The sequence below is a fragment of the Cyanistes caeruleus genome, unplaced genomic scaffold, assembly GCF_971803275.1.
Source record: "Cyanistes caeruleus unplaced genomic scaffold, bCyaCae1.hap1.1 HAP1_SCAFFOLD_151, whole genome shotgun sequence".
NCBI classification, from domain to species: Eukaryota; Metazoa; Chordata; class Aves; order Passeriformes; family Paridae; genus Cyanistes; species Cyanistes caeruleus.
Window position 1 is genome coordinate 301,779 of NW_028255945.1, and position 11,222 is coordinate 313,000.

The 11,222-nt window shown below is 54.7% G+C and overlaps 1 protein-coding gene across 1 annotated transcript; it reads left to right on the plus strand.

Annotated features, from left to right (window-relative positions):
• The first annotated feature begins 567 nt into the window (after positions 1–567).
• Positions 568–10,090, plus strand: LOC111944809 (uncharacterized). The gene is made up of 2 exons (XM_086874168.1): positions 568–944; positions 7,999–10,090. Exon 2 carries the CDS (start codon positions 8,117–8,119, stop codon positions 8,840–8,842), a length of 726 nt encoding a protein of 241 aa, XP_086730294.1. The 5' UTR covers positions 568–944; positions 7,999–8,116; the 3' UTR covers positions 8,843–10,090.
• The last annotated feature ends 1,132 nt before the right edge of the window (positions 10,091–11,222 follow it).

The following is an 11,222-nucleotide window of genomic DNA, read 5'->3' on the forward strand; positions in this document are numbered from 1 at the left end:
CGGAGCAGGGGGTGCCTGAGAGAGGCCCCGAGCCCGGCAGAAGCCCCTGCACAGCCATGCAAGTGGCTCCTGGCCGGACTCGGGGATCCCCCTGGCCATCCCCGCTGGAGCAGCCTGGTCCTGAGGGACTCTGGCCCCTGCGAGGGACCCCAGGCTGCAGCAGGACAAGGATTCCTGGCCCTCAGGGGGAGGCAGTGACATGACCTGACTGTGACCCCCATCCCTGTGCCTCTGGGCGGGGAGGGGGACGGAGAGGGGCACAAAGTTAAGCCCGGGAAGGAGGGACAGCTGGGGGGAAAGATGGATTTCCGTAGGAATTACTTTCCTTCTCGTTTTCTTGTTCTGACACGTTTGAGAATAAATTCAATTTAATTTCCTCAAGTCAGGTGTGCTGTGCCCGTGACCAAGGATTGAACTCTCCCCACCCTCATCCCGACCCCCGAGCCTTTCCTTGTGTGTTCTGCTCCCCGCCCGGGACAGGAAGGAGAGTCACAGAGTTTTGGCCTCGCTCCGGCATGCCCTGCTCCATCCCGGACTCACCCCCAGCTCGCAGCGCCCTCAGCTCCCGGGCACCCCGAGCTCCCGGCGCTTCAGCGCAGCGGCGCTTCCTTGGCCTCCTGCCCGGGCCGGGCCCAGCGCCGAGGCCGCTCCTCAGCCCAGGGGGCCGAGAAATGGCCGAGCTCCGCCCAAGGCACGCGAGGCCGTGCCGTGTGCAGAGCCCGCCGCTGGCTGCGATTGGCTGCTTCTGCCGTCACTCGTGGCTCTGGCGCGCGCTGATTGGGCAGAGTGGGGACAAGCCCGGCCCTGCTGGCGCCCTCAGGGCGGCCGTGGGGCACGAGAGCCGCCATTGCCGGAGCGTCTGTGCGGGCCCGGCAGCGGCGGCAGCGGCGACCGGAGCCCGGTGAGGCGGCGGCGGAGCTCGGAGGCGGCCCCGGCCATCGCAGGTGGGAGCCGCGCTCGGTTCTGCGGGGGCTCGGGGCTCGCTGCCCGGGAGGGGGCGGCAGGGGGCTGTGGCGGGTGGCTTGTGCCGTGGCCGGCCCGTGTTGGCCCTGGGCTGAGGGCGCTGCGGGAGCGGCTGCCCGCGGTCTCCTTGCCGCTGGGGCCTCGGCAGGAGGCGGTGGCGGAGCAGCGCTGGCTCGTCCCGCTTCGTGTCGGGAGGCCGGAGGTGGCTGCGCTGGGCCCGGGGCCGGGCGGGAAAATTCCCGGCGCCAGAGGTTTGTGTGGCCCAAGGAGCCAGAGGAGCGGTGTGCAAGTGACTTTATTGCTGCCCAAAGGGAGAGGCCATGGGGCATTTGCCGTGCGCTCTCTCCAGTTGTTGGAGGACGCGGCCTCGTTTTTGTCCTGATTTTCCCGGCCGCATGTCCCTGTCCCTTTGCCCAACACTGGCCGAGGTGCTTGGAAGGTTCAGCCTTCCCGATCTGCCTGCTGCATGTCCTTTTTGTATAACACCCGATATTCCTGGCTCTGTGAAGTGTTTGTTCTTCTGGAAGTTCAGGAATGTAGCGGGACTTGGTCTGAACAGCAGTCCTTGTCAATTAGTAACATTTTCTGAAACTGGTGATTTCTCCCATTGCTTCCTTATGTACAAGTCCCTGGCCCTATCTCCAAGCAGATTTTCTCATGGTCTCTGTTTTTTCTTCCTGGGTGTTCTTTGTTTTTGGGGTTGCTCTCAGTGCCCTCATTCTCTGTCCTTTTGTAGCCGTTTGTGGCTCAGGAGGCCTGGCTGCCACCTGCATCCCCTTGCTCAGCTGCTGAATGAGCTGCACTCAGCAAGGTGTGGTGCATGGTAAAAAGATGAGAGTTGCTGTAGCACATGAGAGGAGAAACAGCATTTGTTTAACCCATGGTCTGCGAGGGAACCACAAAAGTGTGTCCCATTCCCATCCTTTCCAGGTCAAGTATATGAGTTGCTTTGGTATTTCCTTTGTTATCTGTTTTACTACTTTTCCATTGCCATCTGTTTTCCATCAGCAGTTTGAGTTACGTAACTTTTCCCAAACCTCTCCTTTTTCTACTAAAAGGTAATCTGATCCCATCCCATGGTGAAATGTTGTGTTCCTCATCTGAGTGGATTGGTTGGGGGGAAGGTCAGGAGCTGGAGCTGTGTGGTTGGTTATTATTTCAATGGCATCCTGTAATCTAATTATCCCATTGAAATGAGAAATGGTTTCTCTGGTACCTGATGTGAATTCATCAGGGTTCCCAGGGTCTGGTCCATGGTGTTGCAGGATTTGTTCTGGTGGTCGTTCATCTTTTCCCCATTTCTGGGTGCTCCCTCTAGCCAGGGCTGCATCAATTGTCAGCTTTTCTCTCATGAAATCATCACATACGTGGATTCCCAACTGATTTCCCTGAACTTGTGGCAGCAAATAAACCCCAATGGTCTGATACCCAAAGCCCCTGGGCCATTGTGCAGGCTTTGGGCCATCAGTGTTCATTTGCATTTCTAAAGCTCCTCTCCTGGCTACCTGGAACAAAGCTTCTCTTTCTGGGCAGCTGGGGGTGATTCAAGTGTTCTCCCCACTTCCCTGCTGGTGCCTTCTTTGCCGATTTTCTTTTTTTGACAAAAAAAATATTCTATTAGTGGTTTACGAGTTAAAGGGCCACCTTTTAAGCTTTTCTAGTTTTTCAAAATACATCTTAAATGTGAACATAAGATAACCCATACCATCCTTTTGCCATCAGTATGGGCCACATACAAACATAAAAAGAGAAATTACAAAGCAATCAAGTATTTTCTTTTTATTCAACTAGGACTAAAAACTGATTCTCACAACACTGGCCCAAACAGAACCCACAATATGGAAATAAAATTATTATGAAAAAATATTCTAATGGTGTAATCCCTTCACTGAAACTGTGAAAAGCAAAAACTCTTCAACAATGTCTTTAGAGAAATAAGGCATTACTTGATTCTGGCCGGAATGTGCAACAGGAATAATTTCATGCACACTTAGGCTGGGTGTGCAGAGAAAATCATCCCATGACACATGAGTTTGACTAATTTTTTCCTAAATTTATACATTCTGACCCCATAGAAATCCATTGGTTTAATGTTCATTGGTTTCAAGGTGTGGAGTTGTTAGGATTTGGTTTCCTGTTGCACCGGGATTTCTGTGCCTCTGATGTGAATTAGGTGGGCACTCCTGGATTTTCTGCTCAGCCTTTTCCAGACCAGGTGTCTCCAGCTGTGCCTGGGGCAGTGTCTGGGGTAAGATGTTGGTTGATGTTTGCTGCTGGGTGTTGATGTTTTGTTGCTGGTCGTTATCTTGGGGGGAATCTTTTGGGCTATTCCCAGTCTGTTGAGATGTTAATTTCATCTCTGCTGAGTGGTGGAACATCCCTTAAAAAAACCTTTAAATTTCCTTTCCCCAAGGCAAAGGCAAACCAAGTCCCTTTAGAGAAATAAGATTTGAAGCCATTTTCAAGTTGGTCTATTTTGCCAGCAGCGAATCCCAGGCAGGGCAGAGTGTGAGTGGAATTGAGAGGCAGAGTGGAATTGTCCCGGTGCCTTCCCCAGCAGCTGTGGCGAGGGCAGGCACAGAAAGGCCTGAAGCTGCAAGAGTGAGAGCAAGGATTGTCCCGCAGTGGCTGGAGATGGCAAAGGAGGGTGGCCAGGCCGAGGATTTGAGCAGAGGATCTGTGGGCAGGCGCAGGGGCTTCCCCCGCTGGGGAGCCCTGGCTGCTGCTGCGTTGCCTTCAGTGCAGGCTCAGGGGTGGCCTGTTTAATATTCCCTTGCAATTCAGATTTCTGAGTCTGGAAGAGCCATGGCTGGGGCATCAATCATTTTATTATTTTCATTTTGTTAAGTTTTGTTCTCTTTCTTATGTCCACCCCATAACATTGAGGCTATCTGGGGATTAAAAGTTCACACAATGTTCTGGCTAGAAGAGAGAATCCTCAATCCAGCTCCTGCAATTCCCTGTTAATTGTAAGAATTGCTGCAGCTCCATTTTAGTCCAGGGAAACATTATTTCTGAGATTTCCTGGACCCTCTCAGGGTCAATACAAGACAAAGCTTCTGTCAATATAGGTCCCAAATATTTAACCATTTTCTCTACCATTTGCCCTTTCTTTTTTTTCAGATACTCAAAGCTGTTTTTTAGCCTGAAAATGAAGCCATTTCACAGAGGCTTCCTCTGCCTCTTCTCCTTGTCCTCCTGACTGGATCAAGTCATCCACATCCTGCATGAAGCCAGTCCCTGGGGGTGAGGTCAATTCCTTTGGTATTTCCTGCAAGGCTTGCCCCAATCAGGCCGGTGCTTCCGAGCATCCCTGCAGAAGGACCGTCCATGTCTTGAGCATTTTCCCTTCTACCTCTTGTTGCCAGCCCAAGGCAGAATTGTGTTTGCATCCTCTGGAAGTGGGCAGATCCCCAGAAAGCATCTTTTGCATCAAGTTGTGAATGGCAGCAGTGTGAGGAGGGCACCTGGTTGAGGCTGGTGTAAGGATCTGAGAGTGTGGGGTGTCTCGGTTTCATCATCTCATTTCTTCTTCTTGGGTCCTGCAGCATTCTGTGGATTCCATTGGATTTCTTGTTTGGCAGGATAGGAGCATTCTAGGGAGCCATCCCTGGCTCCCCAAGCCGTGCCTTGAGCAGGACTCCCAGACAGGCTGTGAGCCCTTCCTTCCCTCCCTTGGAACAGGGGATTGCTTTTGGACACCTCTTGTCCTGGTTGCTTCAGGGAAATTTGGAGAGGCTCCATATCTAATTTTGCCAGTTTCTCTGGGTCTGCCCACACTTGTGGGTTCACTTCAGCCATGGCTCTGCCAGACATTTGACACAGAGGTACAACAGAACCAGCCTCTGTATCACCTTTTGCAACATTAATCTGCATTCCCCGTTTAGCCATCAAATCCCTTCCCAGTAAATTACAATCACAACTGTGAGCAAAGAAAAATTCCTGCATTTTAAACCCATCCTCCACATCTGCTAATAGTGGCTGAATAAAAGTCAACCACTCATCTTTCTCACTTAGTGCCTTATTAATTAAAATATACCTTAACAATTTTCCCCCTTAGGTGTGAGGTTCTGAGTGGATGGAGAGGCCCCTGTGTCCATCAGGAAAGGTCTCCTCTGGATCCAGAGCCACCCTGGATGTTCCCAAGGGCTGCAGTGTGGTGGGTCCCTGGTGGAATGGGAGCTGTGCCACCGCTAAGAATGCGTGTCCATCAAGGGCTGGACTTGCTGGTGCTGAGGGTGCTGCTGTCTGTGCTTGCAGTGTCCTTGTGCCCTGCAGCTGGAAGGCTGATTCCTTGCCAGGGGCTGTTTGGGTGGGCTGTGCCCTGGCCAGGAGGGCAATGCCTGTGCCAGGTGCTTGTGGCCGAGGGTGTCCCCTGGGTGCTGGGGCCCCCTTGGGCCCTGGGCTTGATCCCTCAGGGGCTGTAGGAACTGTGCCATGGCCTTTGCCTTCAGCTTGGCCTTTTGCTCATCCCTTGCTGCATTCAGCTGCTGAGCCTTTGTGAGCAAGTGCTGCAGGGGCTTCTTCTGTCGCTGCTGCAGCCCCCTCAGTGCCTGTGGGTGCTCATCCTGTGGCAGCTGCTGAGCTTTCTGCAAAACCCTTCCTTTCTCCAGGGACCCAGCAGGAAATGCTTAAAAGATCATGTGGATCCTTGCAGGTCTAATCGCCATTTGTGAGCTGTTCCTTCCTCGTGCTGGCTGTGCTGAGGCTCCCCTCCCCAGCCCGTATCCCAGAGCCGGTCCCTGTCCTGCCGCAGTGTCCAAAGGCGGCCCCCCCGGCGGGCAGGGCCGGCAGCTCCACGGGGCCGGGCAGCGGCCGGGGCGTCCCGCAGCCTCCTGGGGGCCGGGGGCCACTGCCGGCCCTGCCCGGGGGGTGCTGGGCTCAGGCAGCGCCCGGCGCTGAGCCCCGGCTGCCCCACAGCCCCGGCCCGGCCCCACAGCTCCCCACAGGCCCCCAGCCCGTGCTCCCGGTGCCGCAGCTCTGCGCCCGCTCCTGCTGTTCCCAGCTCAGAGAAACCCCCTGAAATCCTCACCTCCTTGTTTTCCTGTCCTGGAAAACTGGGATACAAAGGATCTGAGTAAGCAAGCAAATTTGGAGGATGAGACCCTTCTGAAACACATCCCAATCCTCAGTATTTTTCTCTTCCTCTTTTCCATTATCCTTTTTCTTATCCCATGGATTCCTCCTCCTGCTTCTTGCCTTAAGCACATTCCTGCACACTCCCCTTCAGCCAATCCCTTCCCAACACACCAACACCATCCATCCCCTGTTGTCTAAATCCCTTCTGGACTTCCCTTCTTGCCCCCCTGGGTGTCCATGTCCTTAATTCCCTCCGGGAGAATGTGCAAACGACCTCCACATGCTCCCAAGGGACCCTTGAGAGATATTTTGGGATCCTCATCCCTTTTGCTGGGACCCCATTGTGGCTTTCCCTTTTGTCCCCTCCCTGGGTGCCCTGCCATGTTCACTCCCTGAAGATGCCACTGTAGTCACTGCTGAGATTTTCAGTGCTCTCTCCCTGCCGACTCTTGAGAGCCGCCCTGATCCGTCCCTCGTCTGTCTCCTGCTCACTCTCGGGTACCCAATCAATGCCCGGTGCCGCCGCCAGCCGAGGGAGCCGATCCCCCAAACTGGGTGAGGCCCCTTCAGCTGCACTCACTGCCCGCCGGCCCGGACGGTGGAAGGAATTGCGGAGGAGCCCCAAGGTGTGTGGAAAAATTGACATCCCCAGAGGTTTCTGTCCACAAGGAAGACAGAGGAGTCCTGTAACAGTAATTTCATTCATAAAAATAGGGCGAGGCCATGGGACATTTCCCATGGGGTCTCTCCAATTATTGGAGGACACAGCCTCCTTTTCATCCTAATTTTCTTGGTCACATCTCCCTCTCCCTTTCCCCATTGGCTGAAGTCCTGGAGAGGCACAGACTTCCCAATGCACCTCCCACATACCCCCTTAATATGTACCTCACTTTTGTATAGCTAAGGATATTGATGGCTGTGTTAAGTCTTTGTTGTTCTTCTGGAAGTTGATGAATTTAGCAGGACCTTGGCTGAACAGCAGTCTGTGTCATCAATTAATAACATTTTGTGCAGCTGATGGCTCCTCCTGTCACTTCCTTATGTCCACGTCCCTGGCCCTATGTGCAGTGAGGTTGAGGGGATCAGTTTGTGAAGAGGCTTTGTTGTTGTTCCTTTGCTGGGGTTGCCCCGTTTTGGGGCCATCCCCCCTGGAGCAGGGTGTCCCCCCTTGGTGCAGGCGCAGGGCTCAGGCAGGGCTGAGCCAATCAGAGCGCGCGGCGCTGATGACTCATCAGTGTCCAGGCAGAGCCGCAGCTGCCAGCGTTCCCCAGCTGGAGCCCAGCTGCGCCCCTCCCCCCCGGGCCTTGGCGCCCCCCTGGAGGGGAATTTGGGGAGGTGGGAGGGGGGAGCGCCAAGGCCGGCCCCCCCCGCGCTGTGGTGGCGGGAGCGGCTGCAGTGGGGAGCGAGTGCGGGCGGAAGCGGCCGAGAGCCCAGCGCTGCCCCAGGCCGAGCTGGCCCAGCTGCATCCGTGCCCCTGCGGTGGGATGCTGTGGGACTGGGGGGGAAGAGGGAGGCGGCAGTGGGTGCTGGGCCTGGGGGCAGGAGGAGAAGGGAAGGAGAAGCAGGGTTGAAGAACAAAACGGTCTAAGGATTCACGTGGGAGGAGCAGGTGCAGGAGGAGGAGAAATAGTAGGAGGAAGAGGAGTGGGAGGAAGAGTAGGGCCACAGGAGGAGGTGGGAGAGAAGGAAGAGGAAGCAGGACAACGTTCCATTCTCCCTGTATGTGCAGTTCCAGGAGTGTTGCCCTGGAGGTGACTGGGGAGGGGATCCACGATTTTGATGGGGCTGAATCTTGGTGTTTCTGAACTTTTTTGGGCTAAATATTGGTGCTTTGTTTTTTTGCAGGGGCCGAATCTTTGTATTCTGGAGGGGGTTTTTCCTGAATTTGGTGTTTGGGTAGTTTTTCATCATTGTTTTCTTGTTTGGGCTGAATCTTGGTGCTTTGCTTTGTTACAGACACAAGATGCCCAATGACTTCCTGAGATGAACTTGGGCATGGAGGAACCCCCAGTCCAAGGCGCTCTCCTCTCCTTTTCCTCCTAACCAGGAATTTTCATTCCCAAACTGTGTCCAGATGGCAGAGGAGGAGAAAAAGCCCCAGAGATCCTGCATGAGGAGGGGCTGGAAACCCAGTCCAGGGAGCTGCGAGGAGGAAAGATCCCCCCAGTGCCAGGAACACGGCCAGAGATCCAGCCGGAGCTCAGAGCTGGGGGAGAAGCCCCACAAGTGCTTGGAATGTGGGAAGGGCTTCAGAAAGAGATCCCACCTGATCGAGCACCAGAGGATCCACACTGGTGAAAAGCCCTATGGGTGTGGAGAATGTGGGAAGAGCTTCAGCCAGAGCTCCAGCCTGAGGAATCACCAGAAGATCCACATGAGAGAACAACACTATGAGTGTGGGAAATGTGGGAAGAGCTTCAGAAATATCTCTGACCTGATGAGACACCAGGTGATCCACACAGGGGAACGGCCCTACACCTACTTGGAATGTGGGAAGAGCTTTGGGTGGAGCTCCAACCTGAGGAAACACCAGCGCATCCACACTGGGGAGAGGCCCTATGAGTGTCCTGAGTGTGGGAAGAGGTTTCAGACCAGCTCCAATGTCCTCAAACATGAGCGGATTCACACAGACGAGAGGCCCTTCCGCTGCCCCGACTGCGGGATGAGCTTCAAACGCAACTCCCACCTCATCAGGCACCGGCGCATCCACACTGGGGAGAGGCCCTACGAGTGTCCCCAGTGTGGGAAGAGCTTCTCACAGAGATCTAACTTGACCCGACACCAACGTAGGCACCAGTAAGGGAAGCCCTGCGAGTGCCCCGAGTGCGGGAAGAGCTTCGTGCGCTGCTCCAGCTCCATCCCCCATGGGAGGATGGGCGTTGGATGATCCCCAGTGACCCCCGTTGGGCAGAGCCCTGGTGATCCGTGGTCCTGGTGATGCGTGTTGGGAAGACACCTGGCTGGGAGGCTCCACATCTTCCTGGCTCCCTGTGGGCACCTGGATGAAACAGGGGAATGAAAATTCAACAGGATACAGAATGACAATGGGAATTGTTGACTTTGAATCTTCAAGAACCTTTTGCCTCAGGAGCTGTGTGGGCAGAGAAAAGGGGGTGACACCGGGCTTGGGGGCCCAGAGGTGAGCACAAACGCTCTGGGTGAGGGAGACACGACCCCAGAACCCTCCCTCACCTTCCTGCGCAGGCAGAAGCCGAGCCCCAGTGCCAAGAAGACGAAGCCCAACACTGAGACTCCAATCCCCATCAGCATCTTGCGTTGGGCAGCGTTTGATGGCATCCCTGGGGCATCTGCAGAGGTCAGGACCCCCAAAACCTCTCACAGACACCCCAAGCCCCTCCAAGGACCCTCCCAGTCTCCCCCAGCCTACCCAGGACCCTCTGAAACCTCTGGAGTCACTAATTTTAAACAATTAAGAATTTTAGAAAAATTAGGGATCTTGGCTAGAGATAGGCCTTGCTGGAACTAGTTCGAGTTAATGATTAAGTGAGAAACAGGATTTGAGATAATGAATCTCGGACTTAGATAAAAAATTACTTTTCATTGTATGTTTGTTCAGCTGTGCTTATAATGAGAAAAGAGAAACTGATAAACGGGTTCAGGAAGATCACAGACCTTACATCAGGAAACCCATTTCCAAGTCACAAGGGAGGAAACTGGAGTTGTACCAAATGTCATTTGTAATGTCAACCATTGTAAAGGTAGAATGGTGAGAGTGAGGAAGAGCGGTTTTCCTTCATCCCTTGATGAACCCTCCTCACCAAAACGACCCCCTCCTCAAATTGGGGAGCCAACCATGCAGGCGTAATGACATTAAAATCATTACCATGAATTCTAATCCGAAGTGGAACATGGGAGGTGCTAGCATTATGCATATGCATTAGTATTAATATGTATTAGTATTTTGGATATTTAAGACTTTTGTAAATAAATAGACACTGGAATCTTTTGTCAACTTGCAGTGCGTATTAAGGGGTGACTCCCGCACTCGCCCAGTGCTGTGATTAAACATCCACTTTGTAACTTTAAACTGTTGGAGAGGTTTTTTGTCCATTAACAGATTGATGTTGATACTGGATCAATATTGCTATTTTGGTAAATCACTGCCAGTCTCTTCCCAGCCTCCCCAGGACCCACCAGAGCCCCTCCTGTTCCTCTCAGGATCCCACAGCCCCCTCCCAATTTCCCCCCACTTCCCCTGGACCCCCAAACCCTCTCCCAGTCCCTTCCCAGGCCCACCAGGACTCATCAAGACTCCTCCCAGTCTCTTTCCAGCACAACCAACCTCATCCCAATCCCTGCTTTCCAATCCCCAATCTCCTTCCAGCCCCTCCAGGCTCACTCAAATCCCTCCCAGTGACACCCAGCACCCCCAAACTCCCTCCCAGGGTCCACCAGGACCCCCAGAACCCCATCCCACCCTCCCCAACATTCTTCAAACCCCTTCCCAGCCATCCTAAGCACCTCAATCCCTTCCCCAGTTTAAACCAGTCTATCTCTAACTCCCTCCCAGTTCCTCCCAGCACACCCCAATCCCCCTCTGGGCCCCCCCAGTGCCTCCCCCGCTGCCCCCGGCGCTGTGGGGGCCGTGCCGTGCCCCAGTGCCGGCTCAGGGGGTGCTCCAGGCTGCCGTGCTCCACCTGGCAGCTGGAGCTGAGCCCGCATTGCCGGGGGCGGTTTCCAGCAGCACCAGGAGCTGCTGGCTCCAGTCCCCGCTGGGGAGCACGGCAGTGGCCAGCACGTGGCCCGAGAGCTGCTGCTGGCCCTGGGAGCAGCTCAGCTGGATGTGGGCAGGGGAGAAATCCATCAGGGAGCAGAGCAGGCGGCCGGGGCCGGGCTGGGAGCTGGAGGGCACCAGCGAGATGGACACGCTGGGATGGGCACTGGGAGAGAGTGGAGAGGAGTGGTGTGGCATTGGGAGGGACTGGGAATGGACAGGGAGGGACTGGGGTGGCACTGAAGAGATGAGAGTGGATACTGGGACACTGGAAGTAAGTGCGGAGGTCTGGGAGTAAAGTAGGAATGAACTCGGAGTAGACTGGGAATGGGCTAAAAAGGAGTGGAAGGGACTCTGGGTCCACAGGGCGGAACTGTGGTGGCACTGGGCGGGACTGTGGTGGCACCGAGAGGGACTGTGGTGGCACTGGGAGGGACTGTGGTGG